The 27,532-nt window shown below is 41.4% G+C and overlaps 1 protein-coding gene across 1 annotated transcript in view; it reads right to left on the minus strand.

Annotated features, from left to right (window-relative positions):
- Positions 1 to 626: 626 nt before the first annotated feature.
- The window catches only part of MRPS27 (mitochondrial ribosomal protein S27), a 49,889-nt gene continuing 22,983 nt past the window's right edge, over positions 627 to 27,532 (minus strand). The window contains exons 5-11 of the mRNA XM_075410813.1: positions 18,771 to 18,885; positions 18,181 to 18,259; positions 16,762 to 16,877; positions 13,814 to 13,916; positions 8,179 to 8,321; positions 5,110 to 5,265; positions 627 to 1,017 (exon numbers count right to left, since the gene is read on the minus strand). Coding sequence (XP_075266928.1) covers positions 778 to 1,017; positions 5,110 to 5,265; positions 8,179 to 8,321; positions 13,814 to 13,916; positions 16,762 to 16,877; positions 18,181 to 18,259; positions 18,771 to 18,885 — 952 coding nt within the window. The 3' untranslated portion in view covers positions 627 to 777. The remainder of the gene's footprint in view (positions 1,018 to 5,109; positions 5,266 to 8,178; positions 8,322 to 13,813; positions 13,917 to 16,761; positions 16,878 to 18,180; positions 18,260 to 18,770; positions 18,886 to 27,532) is intronic.

A 27,532-nucleotide genomic window follows, 5' to 3' on the forward strand; every position in this document is an offset into this window, starting at 1 on the left:
ATGGGGCATGGGACCGTGTACACAGCTGAGACAAGACGGGAATTAGGTCAAACTCCACATGAAACAGCACCCAGAACATAAAATGAAGCTGCACTGCAGCATGAGGCTCCTCGATGTGTGCTGAGGTGATGGTGCGTGTTTCTCTACTGAACTTAAAAATGAAGGAGAACAGCACTAGTCAAGTCAGAAATTTGCAACTTCCTTACAGGGAAGGTACATCTAAGTGCCTGTACAAATGCTAACTCACTAGGCTGAAACTCTTTAAAAGTAGTTTTAAAAACAGTCTAAAGTTAGGCTTCCAATTCCACATATAGTAGCCTGAATTTTCCAAATGGCCTGGGAAGAAAAAAAGCAATCAATATACGTTAATCCTCTTAGTGTCTGAAGTTCAGATTCGCCAATGCATTCTGTCCTGTGAGAAACCCCTACTGAAACAACTTGTGTTTGAAATTCTTCCCCCTCCCTTTGTTCCTTCCACCCTCTACACCTTTCATCACGGGCAAGCTACTTCTTATGTCTTTGTTTCTTTGTGTTGTCTCTATCCCACCCCCTGCCTGGGTGATGGCAGGAGAAAAATACATCACAGAGGATGAAGATTTCTAAACCACATCTGCTTTACTTCAGGGAACAGGCAAAATCAGAAAACTTTAATTTGCATACAGCAGTCACATACAGTCACAGTTGCAGCAGGATTGAAGTGAAATATTAATAATGATGAGCACTTCAGTTCACTGACAGAGGAATGCATACCACTATGGTAGTCTTTGAGTTCCAGTACTAAGCAGATGCTTTAGCTAGCTTCCTAGCTTCCATTTCCTGCTTAGCCTTTTGTTTCATCTCTCTTTCTCTCTCAATGAGAAGGGCTTGTTCTTGCTCCCACTCCTTTAGCTTCTGCTCATGTTTTGCAATGTCTTCCACTTCACATGCTGGCAGCTTTTCCTTGACAAGTTGGGTGGTCAGCGTTAACAGGCTTTCAGATTCAACCTTGCCAAGTGAACACAGCTTAGAGTACAGCTCCTGTCACAAAAAAAAAGGATTTGGTGGGGAGCGAGAAGGAGAGAGCCAGTCAGCCACAAAACAATCACCCACAAAACACTTCCCTATAACAACCAATACATCGCTGTTTGAATCTAACTATTAGCAGGGCTATACAGGCCAGGTAACTATTTTATACCAGCAAAGTGTTTCAACTGTGCTAGTTGTCGATTTTCTTGAAATGCTAACCTCTAGAATAAATTTTTTGAGCAATGAAAGTAAACCACTTAAGTTTCACTTTCATTAACCATTGCAATTCTCTTTATTTTGCCAAGTTCAGTTACCTGGTATTAACAAAGACCAGCTGACCAGTCAACTACAATAAATACAGTCGAAACGCTTTGTGTTTGTGTCTTACCTCAAAACCGATGGAACGATTAGCTCCACACAGCCTGCATTAACACCCCTCTCAACAGATGCACATCACTTTAAAAGCTCTCTTGCTAAAAGTATAGTAAGTAACTCCCATGATTTTTCTTCTGAACAGTTACTGCGATCTCAGGCTTGACTATGCTTGCACAGACTGTACAATAGCACTGAAGTAAGGGACATTTTTTCAGGAATATTCTTCACTGAAACTGAGAGCAAAGCTTCAGTAAGAAACTGTGCAGTATTTCTTTCTTGCGCTTTACTGATCTAGATTTTGTGCAGCATAAAAATGTTAATTCACTTGAGATGATGAATCATCCAGTGATACTGTTCCTGGCTTTCTGGAATCTTTAGCCTGATGCCTCACAATCTGATTAATTGCCTTGAAAGTGCAGATACACAACCAAGGAGGAGTTTCCAGGGGGGAGAAAGATGACACGGCACTGGCAGATCCTCTACGTACATGTCCTAAAGAAAGATACGTCCACGCTTCTTTCCTAGGCCCTCTGAATAAAGCCTATTGCTTTGCATTGCACAGTGATGGAAAGGATGTGGGGATCATTCACCTTCAGACAAACTGGCAGTTCTGGGGCCATTTAGATATCTGGACTTCCACTTCCAGTTATCACTGGAAGCTTAGGCACCGTGCTGTTAGGCTGCAGTGTTCCTCTTATCCCAGCCCACGCTGGCAATAATCTGCAAAGGCACTGTACCTCAGCTACTGTTCTGAGGCTCTGTCTTGTTCTTATGCAGCGAACTATGATGTCCCCTGTGAGGCCCCTCCACTTCTCTCTGCCTTAGCCAACACAACTGCAGGCTTTGTTGTGTTTTGCCAGATCCTTGAAGGTTTGAAGTGGACAGACAGCAGACTAAACTCTTTAAAATGCTAAGCATGCAGGTCCAAGGGGCTTGGATATTTGGCTCTGTCTGTTTTTTGATTTTATGATAAAGAATGAAAACAAAACCAACGGCTTTGAAGCTAATGGACTAAAACCAAACACAGTAATATTCAGGTGTATTCATCTCTGTCTTGTCTGAGATGTCAGAAAGTATGCAGTGCATCACCGAGAAACATAAAGAGACTGTACAGCTTGGGTCTAGGGATGGAACCTGACAACTACACTCATGTTTACAGATTACATATTCCGTTTAAACAGAACTGGCTTAGATCCTTCAGACTGTCCGTACTAACCACTACCAAGGACGTGCTGAAAAGGGAGTTTATGCACTGAACCTAAGCAGCATGAAATTGAACTAGAGAAAGGCAGCAAACTGAAAACTAGCTGGGCTTCTCTCCTAAACCATTACTGGTACCACTGAACTCCTGGAATCTTCCCTGCTCTACTATGATACATTAGTGAAACTGATTTAGGAAAGCAGCAGGCTCTATGTCCTGCAGGTACCAAAGGGCACGTTCTTAAGCGGCTAAGTCATTGATTTTTACAAGCAGTCTCCAGGGTTCTGCATGCAGACAGAGAAGGAGGACTGCTTTTAGAGAGGGTGTCCCCAGCATTTATGTGATGAAATGCTTGCCCACTTATCATCAACACAGATGGAAGGAATTGCCTGAGGAACACTGTATCGAGTAGTGAGCCTCAGCATATGCGATCTGGAAACAGGTAATTACAACACAAATGACAGTGTCAGAGTCTAAATTAGAGCTCTAAAGGCTTTATCTGGAAAAAGCCAAATACCCTCAAGTCCTGTTTGTTTTAATGGAAGTGAAGGACATGCTGCCTCTCGCACATATCTGTTAGCCTGCCCTGGCTTTTTCAGGTACTTCCACAAATGGCCATTCTGAAGGTTGGTATGAGACACTAGAGTCCAAGTATGTGTATAAAAGCCACGCAGAACAAGCTACAGTTCTCGTCAGGAACTGCATGTCAGGAGCAAATCCATATGCTTTTCCTTGCATTCGCAGGTGTATGACTTGAGCAAGAGAACTGGGCAAGCAGGAGACAGAAGCAACCGCTTTTGAGCTCAACGAGAAAGACTGAGACATGCTGGTTAACACAGGGCTGGTCAAAGCACAGCCAAAGTGTTTTCACCAGCACAACTGCAAATCCTGTGTTGGGGTTACATCACATGAGGGGCAGACAATCTGTGCTGGGACAGCAGCTGTCAATGCCAACATCACCGGGTTGCTTCAGAGCTGCCGCCTCCCCTCAGACTTCTATGGATTTCCAGTGAACTTCTCCACTGTGTGATCTACGCCTGTAGGTGTCCAGGGGTTCAGCTGGGAAGACCGGCTGATGCTGGCCTCATGGATTTGAGAGAAGAGCCTGAGAGCTCTTTCAGGTTTAGCCTAAATGGCATTCTGACTTGTGAGCTCCTTTTCAAATCCAAACCACCAGAAATTGTGGCTTATTTACATATAAATTACTGTTGGATGCCTAGACTTCACACGAGGGCTACGTCTTTCTTACATTCAGACTCCTCTGGTGAGAGCTTAAAGCTGAGCATTGGGACTGTAGTTTGTTGGCTCAGAGTTAGGGCACTCACTGCCACACCAGGGAATGCCTGAACTGAAGTTAACCATGGAACTTGTGGAAAGGTTGTGGTGAGAAGAAAACTACTCTCTTGGCACTAGCCTCTCGCCAGTTTGACATCTAGGCCCTCTATTGAGCACTCTGCATTATTTTCTTCAAGGCCAGACAACGGACAGACAATGAGAGACTCATAAAAATGTCTCACTCCCTCCTCCAAAGGGCGCTTGTATTCACCTAATTCACTGTAATTCATCTAAGCATTAATTATCACATGCTGAGCACTCACTGAATCTCAAACACTTTAATTAAAAAGTTCTAGAGTGCCTACAAAGCAAGTTTAATATCTAGAGATCAGTGGCGAATAACTTATGTAAATACAAATTAAAGAAAGAAAAAGTGTGTGTATGTGAGGTGAAACCATAGGATACTAGTCTTTTAACTTTTGAAATTTATTTTGAAGAACAACGGTCTGTATCCAGAACAACTGTCCAAGGTCGTGACAGCAACAATGGGAATTGATGGGCTATGGAAGGAGTACTGCTCCTGCAACTATAAGCCAGGTTAGTTTCAACCTGGGGTATTTGATTTTTACCACAGCACAAATCAGAGATGATAAAATAAAATGAGCTCATTATATAGCTATGAGATGATCAAATAAAATGCATTCGTTATATAGCTGTGCCCTAATGAACTGTTTGTGTTTCATATTGTTATCATCAGCATGACCACCTAAAGATAAAAGGGAGGTGATATAGCCTTACTCAATGCCCCAGACTGAGAGTATAGGATGCCACTCTCCTACTTAATGATAACATACACAAATGGGCAATAAATTCTGGATGGTCTCATGCCTACTACAATTTATTTTAATGAGCAAGAGCCCACACAAGGTCAGAGAATGCATCTCTAACGACATACCACTTTCATGAACAGGACTGGATTTATCATTTTGATGTATGAAAAGTGAAGATAAAATCCCAGTAGACAGACAAAAGACAAGTGGCCTTGAGCACTTATGTCTTCGTAAGCTGCAGCTTCCTGTTTGAAGTAGTGAAAATGTAAGGTGACATCAGCTTCAAAAATGCCAGGTAGGACTTCAAATGCACTGAAGGGGTGTCTGTTTACTAGCCATAATAAGTCAGCGTATATATTTTCTAGTGTATATTATGGAGATCTACTACAGCTTAGAATATTCAGACAAATGAAACTCTCTTACCTTGAATTGGCTGTAATACTCAGGCACTTTAGACTGCTCCGTTTCTTCCGATTCTGCAGACTGTGACTTCTGCTCCAATTCCTTGACTTCTTCAGATGATTCTGGACCAGGTTTTGCTTCAAGGATAGACTGCAAAGTGGCCTCCAGAGCATGAATCTGAACAATCACATTGGTCACCATTAGCATAAACATTTGGAAATACAACCTAAGTAACACCACTGCCATGTTTACAAACAACTTGAGTTGCTATGTATTTTGAGATGAATTCTGTGTATGATCAAAACAAAATCAAATTCTAAAAGGAAATGGGACTTATTCTTGGAGGAATTTTGTACTGTACGTGGGACCTTTGAGGCTGGAAATTAAATCCCTGCAACAGAACAACTTCACCACCCCCTGCCAACAGTAAAACTCCCTGTGACTCAGCTACTGACTGGTATTTGCACATCTGTCAGGCATTAGGCTAGTGTCTCCTCTTGGCCTGATATCCAGCCATAAATACTAATCCTAAATGGTACTCACAGTGATAAGAGCACTAGCATGATACACAATCATAGATACATCTAAATACGTCATTACTATGGAATGTTTGAACCATATAATCTCTAACACATCATCTCAACAGCTCTTTGGTGAAAAGAAGCAGGCAACAAGAACATTCATTCCTATCATTATCGGATAATTTAACAGGAAAAACAGAAATGTAGGCATATAATATTATTTTTAATCTGCAACACCTCTGTTCACTTCATACTTTTGTCTTCTGAGGTAGTAAGAGAACCACTCTCTCCTACTCTAATTGCAGTTGTATGAAAAGAATGCATTAGCTTCACTAAGCGACTTAGTAAATTATTTCTGTATGTATTATTGATACAGAAGATGGAACTGCTTTGTGGATGATGCTGCTATTTTGGGAGTAACATGGTCTCCATAACTGGAATTATTGGATGCAGGTTGCCTGCATTTTAAAGTTCAGCTTTTACAAATGCAAAAAGCTGTTACCCTTCCATGAATCCTAATTCTGAATGTTTATCAGTAGGATGAAATAACTCCTTGTAACCTTTGAATCTGTGATGCTTTCTCCAGGCAAAAGTGATCTTGATATTTATGGATTCATATGCCTAGCATTAAGTATATAATGTTACAGAAATACAAATTAGGTTTATTTGAAATAACATTCTTGACACTGAATTGTAATATTTAAACTAGCAGTACTGAAAAAGGATGAAATAAGCAATGAAATAATAACTATGTGCTTGGAAATACATACACCCATTTAGAGACTTTCTCAGACAATTGAAATAAACAAAACTTGTCTTGCTTGTTCACAGTTAAACAATACAGCACAATACTAAAACAGTATTGCTATTATGTTGTTAAGATAGTAATGGCAGAGAGAAAAGAGAGACCCTTCTAGTCAGAAATGAATGGAAGCTTAAAGCCTGAAAGAAAAGTGAGTGACAAATAATGATTGGGCAAATCACTTGAAAATGTTTACGCCAAAACTGTACAGTTAATTTGAAAACTTCCCTTTTAGATAATGAAATTTGTTCAGCCAGAAAATAACACTACATTTTGGAAAAGAACCAAGTTCGCAAAACCAGGGCTGTGTCTTTCTTAAGTAACTCTATGATTGTGCAGGCATGCAAGGACAATGATTTATAACATGGCCCATACTTCTCAGTGCTATATGGATTCACGAGAATTGCATAATGGTCAACCTAGTGTTGCCCAAGAGAGGCCCAGGGTACTACAGGAAAAAAAGGGTTATGGCACTTAAGGATGTTTCCACCGCATCTGCTGAATTCAGTGAAAGCTGACTGACCCCAGTATTGACCCGGTCAGTGCTCTTAATCCTTCACCCTTAGGAATACTGCATTTTAGTTGGAAAGAGTAATTAAAAATATCCTGTATGGATTTTAATAGTAAAATCTTAATGACCATTTAGGCAGAAAAGGCCAGATTATGCAAATCAATACACTGTAATTACTTTACACCAGATAAGGATATGGACCAACATATTTTCCTTGTTTTCCTCTCTGGAGTCACAAAACTGCATTAGAGAAAAATTATTTTGGTAACAAAAAAACATCCAGGAATGCTCTTGGTCCTCAGCTTGGTGCAACTTCTGTGACTTGCACTATTGTTTATACACTGCCACCTAAATTCCAAATGAGGCCAAGTGTCTCTTCAAGGAAGTTTCTGTGTGTCTCTCATAGTCATTGCTTTTTGGGCTCTGTACTGGATTTGTACAGAGACACATAGAGAATTAGTGAGTATCAGTAACAACCTTATTTTATACATTCTTGTTCTCTAAAAAGTAAAAAGTGCCTCTGCGAAGAAAGCATTGCTATTACTAGCATTTACTATTTTTACAGTATCAGTACACGGAACGATGAGATCTTCTATGGACCTGTTGTACCGCAGACAGATAGAGCCTTGTTTCAACACTAGGATGTTCATCTACAACCCAGGGCAACCTGAGGAGTTCCTGGCCCCAAGTCCCTTAGTCAGTGCTGACTTCACAAATGGACCAAATCTATTCATCCCCTCAACTGAGGGCACTACAGCCCTTCTAGAAACCACTCTGTATCTTTTCTGGACCAGTATCATTCAGGACAATATCATCTCAGAGGGCAATGAATACATGGAATTAGCCTGGAGAGGAACAAGATGTCATATTTCATCCTCACTGCTAAGAAGTAAGTTTCTGAGTGAGTTCAAAAGTGTGAGAAATAAAGCTGTCTTCCCATCCCCACAGACATGTGCTTGCTGTGACACAAGATCCAGGTGTCTCTATAGGGAAGGGAAGGCTTAGGAAACATACTTCAATGGTTTGTGGCAGTAACAGACACTCATTCCCAAGGACATGCCAGTAGACATGATCACTGGCTCATCAACTGAAGCAGTGGTTCTGTTCTAAACATTACTATTTCTCCTGTCTTCCAAAGACCTCTGAAGTATTGCTGGGCCTCTTCTCATTAGCAAGGCACAGAATTGACAGGTTTTACTGGAGTTTGCCTTCTACGACATTCCCTCTGTTCAGCAGACTATAGCCTTCAGACTTACAGCTTCTTTGCAGATTTTGATGTCCCCTGACAATGAAGCCACGTTCTCCATCACTTGCAAGGCTCTATTCAAGTATCCAGGTGTCCACATCAGTGGCATTAGATTGTATACAGCTCTTAATCCTTTATTTAACTCCACTTTCCCTGTAATTAAAAACAAAAGTGTTAGTACTTCAACACTTGAGCCTTCACATAATCCATATGGATTGGCCCTGTCTTTTAGAAGTAACAGCAAGTGTCTTGGCCTCTGTGGTAAAAACAACACACTCCTCTACAAAGACAGAACTGACAGAACTGCTATTTCCCTATTTTATTAAGGTGCCTTCTTTTTGCCCAACTTCACAGCTATTACATGTTTTTTTTCTGGTTCCTCCTCGTTCCCCCTCCACTTTTGCCTAAAAATTTTGTCCAGATGGAAAGGAGAAAACATGGTCACATTTTCTGGTTGTCTGGCAGCTACAACAGCAGCTCTGAGCAGGATGTCTGAAGATCTCTGACAAATGCCTCCTTATCCAACCAGGCAGACATCCTGCTGGGGGTCTGTTATACACCACCCAATCGGGATGAAGAGGTAGATGAAGTTTTCTACAAGAGGATGGCAGAAGTCTCACAATCGCTAGCCCTTGTTCTTGTGGGGGACTTTAACTTACTGGACATCTGCTAGAAATACAACACAGCAGAGAAGAAACAGTCTAGGAGGTTTCTGTAGTATATGGAAGATAACTTCCTGAAGCTGCTGGTAAGGGACCCTACCAGGGGAGGTGCCTCATGAGACCTGCTGTTTACTAACAGAGAAGGACAGGTGGGAGATGTGACGCTTGGAGGCTGTCTTGGGCTTAGCGACCATGAAATGATAGAATCTCGGTTCGAGGTGAAGTTAGAGGGGGCCATCAAAACCACCACCATGGACTTTCGGAGGGCAGACTTCGGGCTGTTCAGGATGCTGGTTGAGAGGGTCCCCTGGGAGAAAGTCCTGAAGGGCAAAGGGGTCCAGGCAGGCTGGACATTCTTCAAGGAAGAAGTCTTAAAGGCACAGGAGCAGGCTGTCCCCATGTGCCGCAAGATGAACCGACGGAGAAGATGACGGGCCTGGCTGAACAGGGAGCTCTTGCTGGGACTCAGGAAGAAAAGGAGGGTCTACCAGCTACGGAAAAAAGGGCAGGCAACTCAAGAGGAGTATAGGGCTTTCTTTAGGTCGAGAGGAAATCAGAAAGGCAAAAGCCCAGCTAGAACTCAAGCTGGCCACTGTTGTAAGGGACAACAAAAAATGTTTTTACAAATATATCAACAACAAAAAGAGGACCAAGAAGAGTCTCCATCCCCAGCTGGATGCGAGGGGAAATATTGCCAGCAAGGATGAGGAAAAGGCTGAGGTACTTAATGCCTTCTTCGCCTCAGTCTTTAATAGTCAGACTGGTTACTCCCAGGCTAGTCAGCCCCTGGTGCTGCAAGATAGGGAAGGAGAGGGGAAAAAACCTCCCATAATCGAGAAGGAAGCAGTTAACGACCTGCTATGCCATTTGGACACTTACAAGTCCATGGGGCTGGATGGGATCCACCCAAGAGTGCTGAGGGAACTGGCAGAGGAACTGGCCAAGCCAATCTCCATCATCTATCAGCAGTCCTGGCTAACAGGGGAGGTCCCAAACGACTGGAGGATCACCAACGTAACATCCATCTACAAGAGGGGCCGGAAGGAGGATCTTGCAAACTACAGGCCTGTCAGCCTGACCTCAGTGCTGGGCAAGATTGTGGAGCGATTCATCCTGAGTGCGCTCACTCGGCACGTAAAGGACAACCAGGGGATCTGGCCCAGCCAGCATGGGTTCATGAAAGGCAGTGATTCGAAGATCCGGTAGGAAAAACCTAACAGTACCATGTACACTGCTCAGCAGGTATTCTTTCTTGTGGCGCCGGGCACACGGATTTCTCCTCCAAACGTGTGCACCAGACACCCTGTTGCTTCGCGTTAAATACAATCACACATGTAAATATTCATTATATTTCTAGGAACTAATTAGCATATGTAATTATCTTTCACGCATGTCTGTTAACATCTTTGGGTGGTCTTTGGGGGTCCCAAGATGAAGGCCCTCCTCTTCATCATGCTGTTCACTGATTGACATTTGTTTCTGCGCAAACTCAGTTCTAGGATCACGTACATCATGTCCTTCAGGGTGTTTGGCTCTGGTCTTGTTGCTCTCTTGGTGCATCCTTATCTCTGTAGCTTGGTGTATCTGCGCTCCCAAGGCCGAGCTGTCTGGAGCAGAATTATTTAGGAGTCTCTTTTATCCCACAATTATCCCAATTATTTGCTGAGAACCAAGACCACTTTTGTTTCACTTAATTATTTTGTGTAACGACTAAGTGATAGCTTGTGCCCATGTCCTTCCACTACACTCCTTAATGAGAAAACAGGGATTAGTGTAACAGTTACATCGTTCGATCACTATGCATGCAGGAATACAAGTTGCAGTACTACAGACTACTAAAAACTAGAAAATATTAAGGCTTTTTTGTTATAGTTTCACATTTCTTACAATCCCCTCTATCAGCAGGTCCTGCTTGACCAACCTGACCTCCTTCTATGACCAGGTGACTTGCCTAGTGGATGAGAGAAAGGCTGTGGGCGTTGTCTACCTTGGCTTTAGTAAGGCCTTTGACACTGTTCCCCACAGCATCCTCCTGGAGAAACTGGCTGCCCATGGTTTGGATGGGTGTACTCTTCGCTGGATAAAGAACTGGCTGAATGGCCGAGCACAGAGAGTGGTGGTGAATGGAGTTAAATCCAGCTGGCGGCCGGTCACAAGTGGTGTTCCCCAGTGCTCAGCTTTGGGTCCAGTCTTGCTTAACATCTTTCTCAGTGATATGGATGAGGGGTTGAGTGGTCCCTCAGTAAGTTTGCAGATGACACCAAGCTGGGTGGGAGTGTCGACCTGCTCTAGGGTAGGAAGGATCTGCAGAGGGATCTGGACAGGCTGCATTGATGGGCCGAGGCCATCTGTAGGAGTTTCAACATGGCCAAGTGCCAGGTCCTGCACTTCAGTCACAACCACCCCATGCAATGCTACAGGCTTGGGAAGGAGTAGCTGGAAAGCTGCCTGGCGGAAAAGGACCTGGGGGTGCTGGCTGACAGCCAGCTGAACATGAGCCAGCAGTGTGCCCAGGTGGCCAAGAAGGCCAACGGCATCCTGGCTTGGATCAGGAATGGTGTGGCCAGCAGGAGCAGGGAGGTGATCGTACCCCCGTAGTCGGCACTGGTAAGGCCACACCTCAAGTACTGTGTTCAGTCTTGGGCCCCTCACTACAAGAAGGACATTGAGGTGCTGAAGCGTGTCCAGAGAAGCACAACAAAGCTGGTGAGGGGTCTAGAGAACAAGTCTCAGAAGGAGCGGCTGAGGGAGCTGGGGCTGTTTAGTCTGGGGAAAAGGAGGCTGACGGGGGAACCTTCTTGCTCTCTATAACTACCTGAAAGGAGGTTGTAGTGAGACAGGTGTTGGTCTCTTCTCCCAGGTAACTAGTGATAGGACGAGAGGCAATGGCCTCAAGTTGCGTCAGGGGAGATTTAGATTGGATATTAGGAAAAATTTCTTTACTGAAAAAGTGGTCAGACATTGGAATAAGCTGCCCAGGGAGGTGGTGGAGTCACCATCCCTGAAGGCGTTCAAAAAAACATGTAGATGTGGCACTTAGGGATATGGTTTAGTAGGCATGGTGGTGTTGGGTGGATGGTTGCACTTCATGATCTTAGAGGCCTTTTCCAACCTTTAATTCTATGGTTAGCCTTCAGGGACTGACTGTGCAGCATGCGTGCACAAAATCTGAGGCTCTGGACTCACCCCTGCAGCCTTTAGGGTCTACTCACATGTGTCACGGCCAGACTGTAGGGTATTTGCAGTACACGCTCTGGCTAACTGTACAGCTTAGTACCCCTATTTCTGCTGGACCTTCCTGTGATGAAACATGGGAGATGTGCCAAACTGAAACTCTGGTTCTAGATTTAGGACATTCTGCACAACAATCTCTTCACTGATTTTAGCAGGACTTGTGATGCACTTCTGATGGTAATTACTAGAGAACACAAAACTCCTACATAATAAAGGAAACGTACATCACTTTGCAGTTGGTGAATACTAATTTACAATGATTGTCACGCTAAGGTTTTGATTTGTCATTATCAATGTAACAAATAATACCACTTCAGTGTAGCATACAGGAGTTGTATCCAATCTATCAATCTAATCTGCGCTCTGGCTATAATGACACAGAACTATGAAAAACACCTTACTCTTCTTTACATGGAAGAGAACAATTTAGGAAAAGCAAGATAGTAAATGCGCAGACAAAGCTTGTGTACTGCGGCTAAATTAAAACAACTGCACTGCTTGAGGCCACTCTGTGCCCACAGACATCTTTCGCTCTCTCAGAGGTTGGTTCCATTAGTGTTGGCAAGACTGTGGAATACATGACATAACAGTAAATAGCTTTTGATCTACTGAATGTCAATGTCATGAAACAAGTACTACGGCTCACAGACAACAGTGAAGTGCACTTTTGAAATACAGCCACTACCCAACCAATGTCTACGACATAAAAAACACCCCAAACTGAATGCCAACTGGACAGCAAAGTCCCTATTTGTACCAGTATCTCCACTGGATAACAAACTACAGCTCCACGGAAAATAATGCTCTCAAATTAATTTTCACATTTATCTCCCTTTTTGACTGAAAATGAGTTTTTCGTTTTACAGCCATCATAAATCCGAATCAGCATCCTAATTCTGCCACTACGCATCATATTTTGAGGCCACATTTTAAGAACAAGTCCACTTTTTATTACACTCAATAAATTCTAGAATAAAATATAATCCAGTAATAGAACAACTGTATAATCATAAATATAAAATTAATTAATTATTTTCAAGTAAATAATAATTTTGTAGAGAAGGACAAAAACCTATCTGCACTATATTCTTCTAAAGGTTAGAGGAAGTGCCAGTATTACTTAATCCCATTTCCCTTCCCTCCATTTCTGGATATACTTGGATCTAACTGATCTTTAATAATATAGCATATCATTAGCAGTGAAAACTCCCTAACAGGTAGAGGATACAGGCACTGCTATCTGCTGTTCACAACTGAAACATTAACTTTACAGTAAGCAGTAAATGTCCCAAACAAAGTGTTTTTCAGGCTGTGTTCTCTGAACTTCTTGAGGTTTAAGGATTATTTTAAGAAGCTCACTAACTAGAAGAGTCTATTGTCCATAACCTTAAATTTGTGTTATGGAACTCTGTACTTCTGGGTTTTCTTAAAATTTGTTGGTCCACAAACAAACCAACCCTACTGTTCTTTAAGAACATCTTTCTTTCAGCTGCCAGTCCAAACCTGCAGGGAGCCCTACACAAGGTTCTGAAGCTGTCTAACAAAGGGTATACCATTCAAATCAGTACTATCCTCCAGGCTTACAAAACATATTCAGTCTTAAATCTGAAACTGTTCCTCCCACTACTTCTGCCTTTTTTTCTTTCTTAACCTTCTTCTTGATTACATTTTAATAAAGCAAATATGCCAATTTAATCTGGCCACCGAATACAAGAGGGAAAAGATGCCTGTGAAGGAGGTAATACTTACCAAGGAAGGCATAGCCATACAGCTGGGAGCTAAATCCCACAGTGTTTGTTTGCTTTAGTCCCGTAAGCACTAGTGATGCTCCAAGATTCCTCTCCTCTTCCCACTGCAAGTAATGTAAACTAAGTAAGTGTTCCTTGACAAACGGCAATATAAAATGGCAGCAGCCAAAGACAACACACGTGGCTTTCATCAGATGTCTTATTAATAAAGAATCATTAAACATGTCTAGTGTTCAGAGTTACAGTATACATATCCTGAGGAATAGTACACATTATACTGAGGAATACCTCTGTTTCCAGAAGACAGCAAAATGTGAGTGGTTGAGATTTTGCACAGAAGTCAACTGTAGCATTTCCTTCAGGACAGAGGGTTACACTGATTTACACTGGCCAAATTCTGTCTCTGTCCTGTATGTCCTACCACTTGTTTCAGGCTAACACTGCTGAAGAAGAAAAATACATGGCTTCTGTGCTAGAGCAGCCTTTTCTTTTAAGTATATGGTAAGATACACGCTCCACTATCCCTCAGAAGAACAGGAAAATGCTGAGAGAAGAATATGCTGCTAATGGCTGCTCTGAGTCCAAAATCTGCACTGTGAAAAGAACATATGCAACTTACCAAGATCACTGTATGCCCCAAGATTAAAAGTACAGCTGTCTCTCCAGCCAGAGAGCAGTACCAACTGTCCGAGCCAGACCACCAGTGGTGGCCAAAGAAGGGCACCCAATCAGTGAAGTACACTAAAACCACAACAGCACTGTGAATTTTGTTTTGCTACGGGACAGTACTGTACATTTTTCAAGACTAAAGAAGCACAAACGTCAAAGATAAATGTCTCTTTATAGCAAGTGAAAGGAGCTGAACAACTCCCACTGCTAAGAAAATGAGGAAAAGCAAGCTATAAAAGGCAACAGACTTGAGGAAGTCTGACTCCACAACACACGGTTTTTGTGGCAGGGTACTTCAGAGTGTTGTCTGTTACCTTATGACCTGACTCAAAGATCCTTGGTGAAAGGACGAAGTTTTCTGAAAAATTCCCTAAGGTATACTGAGTCTTAAAAAGCACAAAGGTTCAACCTTCTGGTTTAATGCATTATTCAGAGATGTCTTTTCAAGGTATGGCATTTTTTCATGTCTCCAGCCGGGCACTACAAGAATTTGCATGTTATCATCTGACACAAAATACCATCACCTGACAGCCAGGCAAGGTATTTGCCTGACCCAGAAAAGGGATACAAAGACATGGGGCTGTTTCATGCTGAATTCAGCACTCCAGCTGAATGTTATAGGAAACGCAGATGCAACTGGAAAAACAGGTCTTTTAGTGGTATAGGCTCTTTTGGGAGCTAGCCTATTTGGCTCCAAGAGCTGGAGGAACTGCAAGAACTGAATGTTAATACCTTTGCAGTGGAAGGTAGCAATCCTACTGATTGCTTGCAGCAAAGAGGAAATTTCTGGGGAGAGCCACAACTAGTCAGGCTTTCAGTGGTGTCTACAACAGCAGAAAAATGGAAGCTCTCTATCAGCACTGCTATACACACTAAGGACTAATATAGTCAGATTGCCAAAGATTCAGCTCTCAAAGTTAAAAATTTCATCAGGCTGCTGGACCCCAAGCTACAGCCAATGGCCCGTGTGCAACAGGACACTGGCTGACCTGTCTCACACCCTGAGAAAAAGGAATGGAATTTTCAGGAGTAGCTGAGCAGATCCTCTAACTTTGTCTACCTCCACTTCTTAAATCAAACACAGAAAATTGGTACTGAGCATCATAAGGTGTTGAATGGCACTCTGTATGGTGTATACATATAAAAATATGGCTTATTGCTGTCTTTCAACGGGGTTATTTAAAAACACACATTAAATAAATCACAGCTATAGAAATATGCTTGCCTTAAGTGTGTCCTGTGCCCACACCACCCTTGTTTGCATATTTAGCTTTCACGAAATGCTACACACATTGACAAGCGCTTGTGTTTCAGTGAGGGTACACAAACATGGAAAAAAACAATGGGAAAATGAGATATACAAATCTCACATACAAGTGATGAAGCATACTTGACTTCTGGGGAATGAAGGAGAATACAGAACAGGGCAAATACAGGTCTGTTTTCTATAGTGAAAACTGAAATTACAACCCAACTGAGTAAAAACTTAAGGCATCTGTAATACGCATTTTGGAAGATGCTTCATGTAAGACAAATGGAGGCTTCAAGCATTTTGCTTATGTAAGACAACATGCTACTGAAAGCTTGCACCAAAATACAAAAAGTAGCTATCTGAAGTGATGGATATGGCAGAGCCCTTTGCTGTTATCTAGCTGAGCCCCTTCTGCAAAGGTAGAATAGTGCCAGTCCGAAGGGCCTGAACTGTCATGTTGGCCTTCACCAAGTGAGATTAGACTAAGAAACACCTAGACCTTGGAGACAGGAGAGATGTAACAAATTTAGGTTTAAAACAAATACATACTAGAAAGAACACACCCAAAGCCAAATGCGATAGTAAAAATCCCAGTGAAATGCTTTATAAATCTGCAGTATCACCATTACCAAGCTCTAATGGTGAGCAATATTCACCGTAACAGGATCCTATACAATAGGTGACACATTTTTTTGTGTTAACTGATCAAGCCCTCTTTGAATTGAATTGAAACATCATTTCATAACCTTCCAATGGGCGTACATTACATCTGAAAATCCTAACACACCTTTCCTTTCACAGAAAGGAGCAAAAGGAGTGACAAGTTATTTGACAGCTTTTGTATTTTGTTGTTTCTTTTCCTTCTTCTTCTACAGTTGTAAAAATAATGGAAAAAAAAATTAGGTATTTATTATTTTCAGGTAAACTTGGGGAAAATAAAATATATTCAAGATTGAATGTCCAACTGACTGCACCACAACACTTCAAAACAGCGGCTTTATCTATCATTTTGAGCGTGGTCAGCTTACCATATGTTCAGACTTCGTTGCCAGATACTGGTATAAAACATACAGAGAAAGAAGCTGTGTTGAGAATTCATCAAAACTTTCCTGCAGCATGATCTCTGTTACTACGGACATAGCATCTATGGAGGAAAACAATACATGATCAGCAAGTGCAAATTTACACAGCTCCCTTTTGCACCCACTCATGTTCACTGATGCTTTACTGCCGTAGTATGCTTTGAAGTAGTTAGGGAGAAAGTTAAAGATTTCTTATGACTAGTAGTATAGAATTAGTCTGATTTTCTTGCGTTACTCAAACACACCGCAAGAAGGAAGAATGGGTTGAACAGCATAAGACCACAGCAAAGGAGCTTTCCAAACTCATCTTAGCTCTATGCTTATCAACTGGCTCTTCTTTGCTCAGCCCTTCAATCAGTAACATTTTTCCAAAAATCTCTAAAAATTACTTTTGTTCTTGATTATAAACATGAGAAGACTGGCTTAAATTCACTGCCCTTAAGGTGACAGGAGAGTACAATGGAGCAGAAACATTGTCACAGATCACCCACAGCACTCACTGTATTCAGCAAACAGTGCTCTGGAGGAGCTCCACAGGGAGTTTCAGTGACGCTCCCTGTCAGGAAGGACAGTTTGTTAAACAAAAGGCTTTGAGTCTGTCACAGAAAAAAAATATGGGTGGAATCAGGGCGAATTCACAGACAGGGGGGTGTCTCACAACAAAACAAATATATATATATATTAATTTGCCATTTAACAAAACCTTCATGATAAAAGCTACAGACAAGTCCTGCAATTATATTATCCCTTTCAGCTATTTAATAAGAGGCTTATGCAAAGAAAAGCTCACTGCAAGTCTACAGTAGCAGAAAACCTGCAGTGAAATGAAAATCTTAAATATTTGTCACCAAACATGAGAGCATTACCCATCTCCATACTTAAAACAGTCAATAGTGAAAGTCAGGCACCTCAACATGGCAATTCAGCATAGCTGGCTCTCTCCAGCGACAGACAGAAAGTCTAGACACACAGTTTAGATATCTGGCTTTTTGAATATTTAAATGTAGGTAAGAAACTCTACCAATATGCATTTCAATTCTTATAACACTCTATTTGTCACTAATAATTCCTACGATGTTGTTAGCACGTAAGTCAGACCTGTAAAAACTGGAGAAGTTGGTTTACATTTGGAACAGGATTAATCACAGTAGAAATTGTGAATTGTATGTGTTTCAAAATGATGTAATGAATAAAAACCCAACACAAATGACATATAAAGATGCAGAAAAGTAGTTTATAGGAAGAAGGCATGTTTTTAAGGTGACTTCAGAGAAAATATGGCTAAAAGTTTTTAATTCAAAGAAAGGGTCTGCAGATATAAGAGCGCACAACTAAGGATGCAGAACTGGTACATTATTTTCTTACCTTCATATTTCTTCTGCTTTATAAAACAATCCAACAAAATATTGAATGTAAAATTATCTGGAAAAATTCCATACTGAACCTAAGGAGAAGAAGAAAAAAAAAAAATCAGTGTGAAAATCTGCTGTTCAAATCCTCCCAAGCATAGCGCTGCAGGTATCAGATCAGAGCCACGCCATTGTCCACTGCTACAACATGACAGTTAGTCAAGCAACACAAGGAGATTAGCATGGCTCCTGTGATGCAGGCGTTCCAACTTTTGATGTAGTATATTCATTTTGGCATTTTATCTGAGCCTTTGGGACCATGAGGGACATTGCCTATCAGGTTTTTGCGTCTCTCCTGCATCTAGCATGATTTGGACACCAACTCTGCTTAAAAAAAAAACCTTCCTGGGAATGAAGAGGAAATCAAAGATGTAAAGAGCTTTAGATAAAATTCAAGTGCAACATCAATTTTGGTTTTGACAAAGAAATATCCAAACTTAAAACCACAGTCTACAGGATCTGGCTGCAACAGGAATTCCAGGTAGGCCACACCTGTCTCAAAGATGCAATCAAATATATTCACAGCTTTTCCTTGTAAAAACTTACCTTGTTTTTTAATGTGTATAAGGCTTTGTCTTGTGCACCATATTTTAAGCACTGTCTGATCCAGCTGTGGATGGTCCAGTCTCTAAAGTACCAGCAATTTGGACTATGCCGAAACCTAAAGGATGATAAACAGTCCAGGTGACAACAGGACTCCTTGTTATCACAGAAACAAATTCTGTAATCAACAAACTATGAGTTTCAGAACCCCTGGCTTTCATGATCTCAAATATAAATCTGTCTGTATGTGACTGTGCAGTCAATCATTGCTCTCCAAAGAGTCCAGCTAGCCCTTTCAAGTAAGAGAGCACAACTTTGATACACTTTTAATAGTGTGTACAAAGGGGAAATCTAACCTTTTCACAAATGCATAATATGTTGCATGCTTCATTTCCCTTAGAAATGCTTTATCAGAGAGGCATGCCTCACACAAGGGGAAACTCTGCTGGAGAGCCCTCCCGTGCCCCACTGCACTGGCTGCCTTGTTCCCGAGGGGTGTTTCTTTAACCTGTTCGAGACACCTCACGCCATAGCTTCAGCAGTGTTCCCAGGCAACCTGCTCCACGGCTCAACCAATTTATAAAATTAAATACTTTTATGTTCAGCCTCTCTTATTTCATCCTTATTCAGACATATACACTTTGCTCTGTATTTGGAGAAGTGGTAACGAAAAGCATAAGGAGTTTTACCTTTGGCAAAGATTCAAAAAACAATTAAAAGTCCAGTGGTAGGAGCTGCTGCCTTGATCCTTGGCTGAAATTCACACCCCAGTGCAAAGAGATGCATGCAACCCTTCTCAATTCAGATTGCATACATGAAAAACAGGCTCAGTCCCCAGAACAGAAGTGACTGCCACTTGCTGCAGAAAACGCCGACGACGGAGCTGGGCTCATGTGCAGATGCTTGCAGCCTCAAGCCAAGCTGCAGCACCATTTAGAGGCAGGGCTGGCTCTTCCATCTGAGTGAGCATGCTTTCCAGAACATTTATCAGATTAACGTGGCCACCAACCCTCTTTCCCCTCCAGTGAATCTCTGTGTATTGCGTCCCATGGCTGAGGGCTACACAGACGACCAAACCTGGAAAAGTACTGCAGCCCAGAGAGCCTTCAGCATGCATACGACCTCCGTGCCAAAAGGGGAGCTAAACAACTACACAAAGCCTAAATACAACAGTTTTGAAAGTGGCACATGAAATCTCCCCATTAAATAAGAATTCAACAGAAAAAGAAAAGCATGTTTTGAATATTCAATCACATACATCCATTTTGTTGCTCTAATTGCTTTCCATTTTCTTCCCTCTGAAGTTCAAAGATTGGGAAGAGCAAGAACATATGTTTGCTTTCCTTAAAGTCCTGTTTCAACAATGCTTACAGGCAGCACCAGTTACAGGCATTTGGATTTAATTGTATTTTGATGAAACAATTATCTAATTGCTACCGACCGTTTCACCAGCCATTTAAGACAGGTCAGAGTGAAACACCAGCACCCAACAATAAAGCTGCCAGTATGTTTTACAGTTGCTTCATTAAAGGGTTAATATTGTTTCCCAAGTGGAAAACAACAGATTTGTCTTATAAAAAACATGACACTGATGATCTCAAAGACTTAGGCCTTTCTTTAGACACAATCTTTGTCATCATTCCTACTAACTACTTACACAGGAGGGAAGCCTACATTTAAAAAAAACCAAAAAACAACAAACCAAAGTTTTTAATGGGTTTGAATATCCTCATTTCTGCAGAGGTGTATTTATTCTCTTGAATACATCACAGTGCAAGAGAGTGCTCCAAGACCTCCTGCACCTTGGGAATGCTACACCCTAATGCAATGGTGAAATGCTTCTAGGTTTCAAAGCCTTCACATGAACTTTGTAGGGCTGGGACTGATTTGAGTGTGTGTGTGTATGGACAACCACAAGATCTAACAGATATAATTACTGTACCTTACTATTAAGATTTTTATGCTTGGACAAGGTCTCCACTGTGCTAGGTACTACACAAATAAAAAGCAAACGGCTTCTCAGCCAAAGGATCTCCTAGTTAATTCTAATAATTAATTACAAAACAGTTGCCTGTGAATGAAGAGAGGGGACTGGTGCCAAAATTTATCTGTCTCCATGTCAACAAGAATGCAATACACATGCATGAACACAACCCCTCATCACTACACACTTCCATTAATCCACAATGTGGCAGAAAGAGACTGGAAGTGAAAATCAAACAGGTACACTGCAATCTTTAATTGTTACTGATCTCTATAATGCTGGGATGAGTTCTGTCTCTATTCTACTAGCTGAGAAGCCAAAAGAGTACCTGTTTTTACAGCTAACCTAGACCAACAAACCAACTATTGTGGCACACATTTTTATTTGAAAGGGAAAAGAGGAGATTGCTGGTCATTTTGACAAGCATTAACATCTTCCTCCTTCTCTTTCTCCATGAAACACAAAACAGGATATAATTAAGCAAGGCAATATGCTCAGGGACAGATGCAAAGACAGAAGGAAGCTAAAAGTACAGAAAGCAGAGGATTCAGAGTGAATTAAATAAAGCCAGCCTTTGGCAATTGCTGTATGTTTAATGGAAAGACCAGAAGGTTATCTTGCAGATGTCTGCTGCTGAAACTAATTTTTCTAATAAAATCCTGAGAAGCACAAGATTCTTCTAATGCATTCAGAAAAGACAAGGGGAAGCATCCATAACAGTATTACGGGAGCTCCCTGTTGGTACACTTCAATGTTAATGGCTAAAGAATCAATATGGTCATCCTTCCAGTCATTGAACTGAGAACATCTGTTCCCACAGGGAACAAGAAGAGGAATATCTGTAAGACAAGGCGTTACTGAAATATCAAGGTCATTGTGAATCTAACAGCACACAGTGCAACGGTACTAGAATTCCCCTTATTCTGGAAGATTGTCCAGAAATTTGATTTTCATTACATCATTTCTTTGTACTTGCAAAATGATTATACCTTGGAAGAGATATAGTGAGTGTACGAATTCAGTACATGGCAACAGGAACATTTTTAGCCAAGCAAGTGCACAATCTTTTGCTCACAAGCTGGCCAGCACATTGGGCTAAGAAGACATTTTTAATTTACTAACTTCCTGCACAAGGTGCTATTGCTCATTATTTACAACAGTGCTGTAAGTACCCCATGCTGTGTTAAAGAAACTGAACAATGGAAAAGTTCATCAGATGCTGAGAGTGCTTTACAGAGTGCTCTACTAACACAGCAAGTATGACTTGCTTCTGTTGCTGCCCTCCCACACTGCAGAAAAGCTGAGCTGCTTCCCTTCTTTACTTATTTAAAACGGTCTTTCAAATTTGTTTGGTGCCATCAAGTGGTGATGCAGTCTAGCGCTGCTTTCACATACCACGTATTCTCAAGGGAAGTAACACAGCAACCCTGAGAGCAAACAGAAGCACAAAGATGCTGGACTGTGCTCTTTTTCCTAGGTTTCTGTGCTGGTTTTGGCTGGGGTACAGTTAATTTTCTTCACAGGAGCAGATATGGGGCTACGTTTTGGATTTGTGCTGAAAACAGTGTTGGTAACACAGGGACGTTTTAGTTGTTGCTGAGCAGTGCTTACACAGAGTCCAGGCCGCTTCTGCTCCTCAGACCACCCCACCAGCGAGCAGGCTGGGGGTGCACAAGAAGCTGGGAGGGGACACAGCCGGGACAGCTGGCCCCCCCCGACCCCAGGGATATCCCATGCCATATGATATCACGCTCAGCACATTAAGCAGGGGGAAGAAGGAAGGGGAGGACATTCAGAATGATGGCGTTTGTCTTCCCAAGTCACCGTCACACGTGACGCAGCCCTGCTGTCCTGGGGATGGCTGAGCACCTGCCTGCCGGTGGGACGGAGTAAATGAATTCCTTGCTTTGCTTGTGTGTGCGGCTTTTGCTTTACCTATTACGCTGTCTTGATCTCAACCCATGAGTTTTCTCACTTTCACCCTTCTGACTCTCTCCCCCACCCCACCAGTGGGGAGTGAGCGAGTGGCTGTGCAGGACTGCGCTGCCAGCTGGCCAGTTTGTTACAGGGGAGTTCACTGCTGTGGTGACAGTCACAGATGAGGAAGAACGTGAAGGAAAACTTGCTGGATAGCAGAAGAACAAGTGCTGCAGAAGTAATATACTACTAGGCATAGATCTGATGTATGGAGGGAATATCAGCTCAGCAGATCTGTTCTAATTCTTTTTCAAGCTGATCAGAAGCTCCCATTTTGTACTCTGTGGCTTTCTTAAGGGTCGATCCAATTCCTGGTAATGCAAAAGACTATCCTTGTGCAATACACTATTTTTTCATTTTCTCCCATCTGTGAAACAGGAAGAGTCCCCTCTCTCCTCCAACTTTGTCTGACCTAATGAGAAAGTATTTTGTAATGAACTACATGTCCTGTGTAGCAAATTGTATGATCTCCTAGGCCTCTTCAAGACTTTCTAAATTTCACCTGCATTTTTCTTTCCTAATTTTGCATTACCATACATAAAACCAACTCCTTAAACAAAACCTCTTGTTCTGTAATATATGTGTTTATGCTTTAGAGATTCCTGTACCATCTTCTGCCACATTGCAAGGAAGTGGAGAAATTAACAACAGAAGAACACTGAGTAATCTCCATTCTGTCATTATTTTTAATACACTTCAATCAGACACTACTGTGCTTTCCTCAGAGCTAAAACCAGAAAGATCTCAATGTCGCTAGTCCCCTTGTAGGATCTAGGCCAGGAAAGGAAAGAACCTACCTAGAGGCAGTCATTGTAACAAATTTCTTCCACCTGTACTTCAGATGTCTCTTACCTTTCTCAGAACTAGAGAAAAATACCAGTTTGCATGTTCATTTGCTTTAGTCAGGAGGGGAGAGTGCCAGATTTCTTCCCACTCAAAGTTCTAAAAAGTCCTGAAGCAAATTGTAAGGAGACTTAAAATGAATAAATAGCACAAAAAAATGTCTCTGCGAGCCAGCAAGAAAAGCTCTCTCAGTGGAATGAAACCAAAGCCACTCCACGTTTTACACAAATCATACAGGGCTGTGAAGCTCCTTGGCAATGCCTTGTTTTTTTCTTCCCAGGCACATTTTTTAAGCTACAGTGCATTATGATCAAATGGCTTCCAGGCAGGCTTAGCTTGGAAACAGAAAGGCTAAGGAAACGTCACCCAAAACTCTCCCTTTGTTTGTCATTTCAAGCCACAGGCCTTGGGAAAAATCGTCTGCATTTTAAATGGACCCAGAGGCATCGCTGAAGTGTCAGCGTCAAAGGCAACTGCCCTGAAAAAAATCTTTGTTGACTGAAATTGCCTTTTAAACGTGAACAAAACTTTCTTTTTCCATCTCTTCTTTGCCTGCATCTTAGCCTACACCTTTCTTTGTATTTAACCTTTTAAAAATTTCACATATAAACGTATCAGCCCTATAGGAAATACTTCATGCATTAACTGCCTACACTCAAGCAAAAGCAGAGGGAACACTTTCCTTTTGTGTTGAAATAAACACCTCCACTAACACACGTAACACAAGAAATCAATTACCAAAAGCAGTAACAGAACAGGTTTAAAAAATTAGATGAGTAAGCTATAACGGAGGATAGTCTAATGCTGAGGCAGAATTGTGCTCTTGCACAAGCAGAGAAGCAGCTTGCAGACTCCATGAAGAAAGCCCACATTCAGCCCTTATTCTATTTTAATTTTTATTGACTTTCCTTGATCTTTGATCTTAAACTGATTTAGCTCTTGATAGCTTTGGCCATAAAACTAATTCTTCTAAGTTAGGCTCGCTCCACCTCCACATGAATGCATTATTTCTTGCACAGCATCTTTTATTCAGGAATTGCACAGAGCTCTAACACCACTGATGAATGTGGCATCGAAACAGGCCTAAACAATCAGTTTTTAGATATGGAGAAACTACAGTACAGAAGCACAGTCAAACATTAAGGCTGAACAGGAGGCTTAAAGAATATTTTTAGTATTGTGTCTTGATTTCCAGTTACACCACCCTGACGTTACCCTTATGCTTGGTAAAAGGACTAGATCTGGGAGAAGAGATATTTTTGGTAGAAGTACTTACTATGCAGTCATTTCAGAAGTCTCAGGATATTACCCTGCTAACCATCCTCTCCTAACAACTGAAGGGACAGAATTCACCATTCAATAGTCTCAGAGTAGCTATCGCATTGCTCAAAACCACACTCCTGCACAGAAAGCTCAACTTTGCAAAGTCTCTTTCTAACAGTGACTATCACATAGAGCAATCAACCACACAGCGGCTAGGATCTAGTTTACCCTTTACTGACCTAGCTACTTTTACAGGCAGTTATTAGAGTTGATTAACAAACGACAAGCTGAATTTTTTAATACAACAAGCATTTCTGCCCATTGTTGTCAATCTCTTGTATCACTAAATGTTATTCTCCCTTTTGATGGATTTAAGGCACCTTTATGAGTAAAACACAAGGAACAACCTTATGTTAAAAAAAGAAAAAACGGTATCATCAAATAACTGCAAAATCCTAGATAAATGTTACAAATTTCAGAACTATGTATGAATGTGGAAAAACAGTTTACAGCAGCACAATAGAAATGCTTTGCTTATACATAAATAAACATAAGAACCACCACAAAAGAAACAGTAACAGCAGCAAATCCAGAGCCTACAGCAAAGTTTGAAGCAGTTTATTGGGATTCCTGGCTCTGCAAAGTACCCAAATTATTTATTTGTCTTTCCATCCACAGGCAGTGAAAGTAACAGAATGGGAGTGGAGCAGCTCTTCCAACCTTCTGTCATCAGGTTACAGCAGGCAGCCTTGAACCCCTCTAGAGTCATTTGCAAAGCACAGAGAGAAGGAATTCTTCAGACAACTCAATAAACTTAAGTATCCCACAGGCTCTCCTTGAATGCCTCAAACCTTTATACTACTTAGTTCATAACCAGACTGAAAAAGAAAAGCCAGGTTCAAACAATATACTGCTTCTCAGTACACTCTTTGTCCCAGGTAAAAAACTCTCCCAGACTGTAAAATGTGTTTCCTAAGAAGCTCCCCATGTCACACAGATTCATAACACTCCAGAACTATGCACTCCCAGGGAGAACATCAGTGGAAGTTCTCTTCTCAAAAGAGCATGAGTCTGGATTTCTTCTGTAACAGCTTGGTTGAAGGTGCTCTGTATGCCTCAACCTGACATAACAGGACATTAGTCACTGACCTTTTCTAGCTATAAGCTATAGGTATTAACATTTAAAAATCCAGTGTTAACATGGTTCCTTGTTCTAAGCATAATATTTAAACAAGACAGGTTAAAGGGAAGGTTGCCAGCTATCTCAGTAAAGCTAAAACTGGCCATTTAGGGATCCCCAGCGTGACTGATAAAGAAAAGAACATCATAATGGTACAAATACTGCTATCGAGAAAAGGTGGTGGTGCCTGGTTTAGTTTCATGCAGAAAACAAAACCAGGTCATTTTATTGACATTCAGAAGTTTTACTTCAAATATGAACTATGAAACGAGCAATACTCCTTTTTTGCTTTACTCCTTTACGGTCAAGACAGAACTACGAGGTGAACTGCATGGGGGATTTGCTTCAGTTCTTGTTGCTTAGAGATACATCCCAAATGAAAGAAACCAAATAAACAGACACTTTAATACAGTATTCCTATTTTTCTCCTCCTCCTAGCATAATACAGTGTCTTGTTACCCAACACCGTCCACCTCTCCCACTCCTTTTGGAAAAGACAGGCAGAAAAATCAGATTTTCTTCTCACACACATGAAGAATCCATGCTACTTTCACCATAAAGCTGAAATTCACCCAAAGAGCAACAGTTAACAAAAAAGGAAAAGTCTTGTCATAACAGCAACAGAAGTAATAAAAAGCCCAACTTTTCCCCAAACTACTGAGTGTAAAGGACACAGCTCCTCTAATTTCTCTGTTAAATATGCTTCTGGATTTACAGTTACAATGACTGGTTTTAAATATAAATGCCTTTATTAATCCAGTGATTGAAAAGAGAGCATCATAGGCTGAGGAAATCAAGGGGAAAGATGGGGTGAGCTGTTGCTATAGTGATGCTGACAAGACACTCTCTAGTGCTTTTCCTTGCCCCCACGCAACCACCATAAAGTCTAATTTAAACTCTTCCATTAATGGTATATTTTCCTGGTATCCTGGCATACAAAAACATACAGAGAGAAAGTAAGAACTGTGCAACACACTACAGTTCTTGCTTTGGGGAGATTTTTGAACCTTAGCAATTTCTAAGTGTGTCAGGCTAAAATTTCCTGTGTTAAAGCTCCACAAAGAGTCAGTTCCACTGGAATCTTTACTCATGTCTCTGAAAACCATGTAACACAAAGGGTGTAAAAATTGGCATATATAAGTACTGATTTGATTATTACCATTTTACTAGCCCAGTTATGCATGTCATTGCTTCAATTAACTGTCCACACGTCTGAAAGTTGGTACACAAGTTATCAACTAGATTAATCTTTCAAAATGAAACAGAAATGTGTGTGAAAGTCCGTCTGTCTGTAAGATTATGTGATTTTATGGAATAAATTGCTTCAAAGCTAGATAGATGTTTCCTTTAAAAGAAATAAATAAATTACTTCAGCAGCTTTCAAAAACCTCCATCTCTTAGCCATCAACTATTGCAGAGATGCCACAGGGAAGCCTGTGTTCCAATAACCCTTAACCACTTCACTCAGCATCAGAGGGAACTGAATCAGAGTTAGGACCAATGTTCAGTTTCTACCTT

This window comes from Opisthocomus hoazin, chromosome Z (genome assembly GCF_030867145.1).
Source record: "Opisthocomus hoazin isolate bOpiHoa1 chromosome Z, bOpiHoa1.hap1, whole genome shotgun sequence".
NCBI classification, from domain to species: domain Eukaryota; kingdom Metazoa; phylum Chordata; class Aves; order Opisthocomiformes; family Opisthocomidae; genus Opisthocomus; species Opisthocomus hoazin.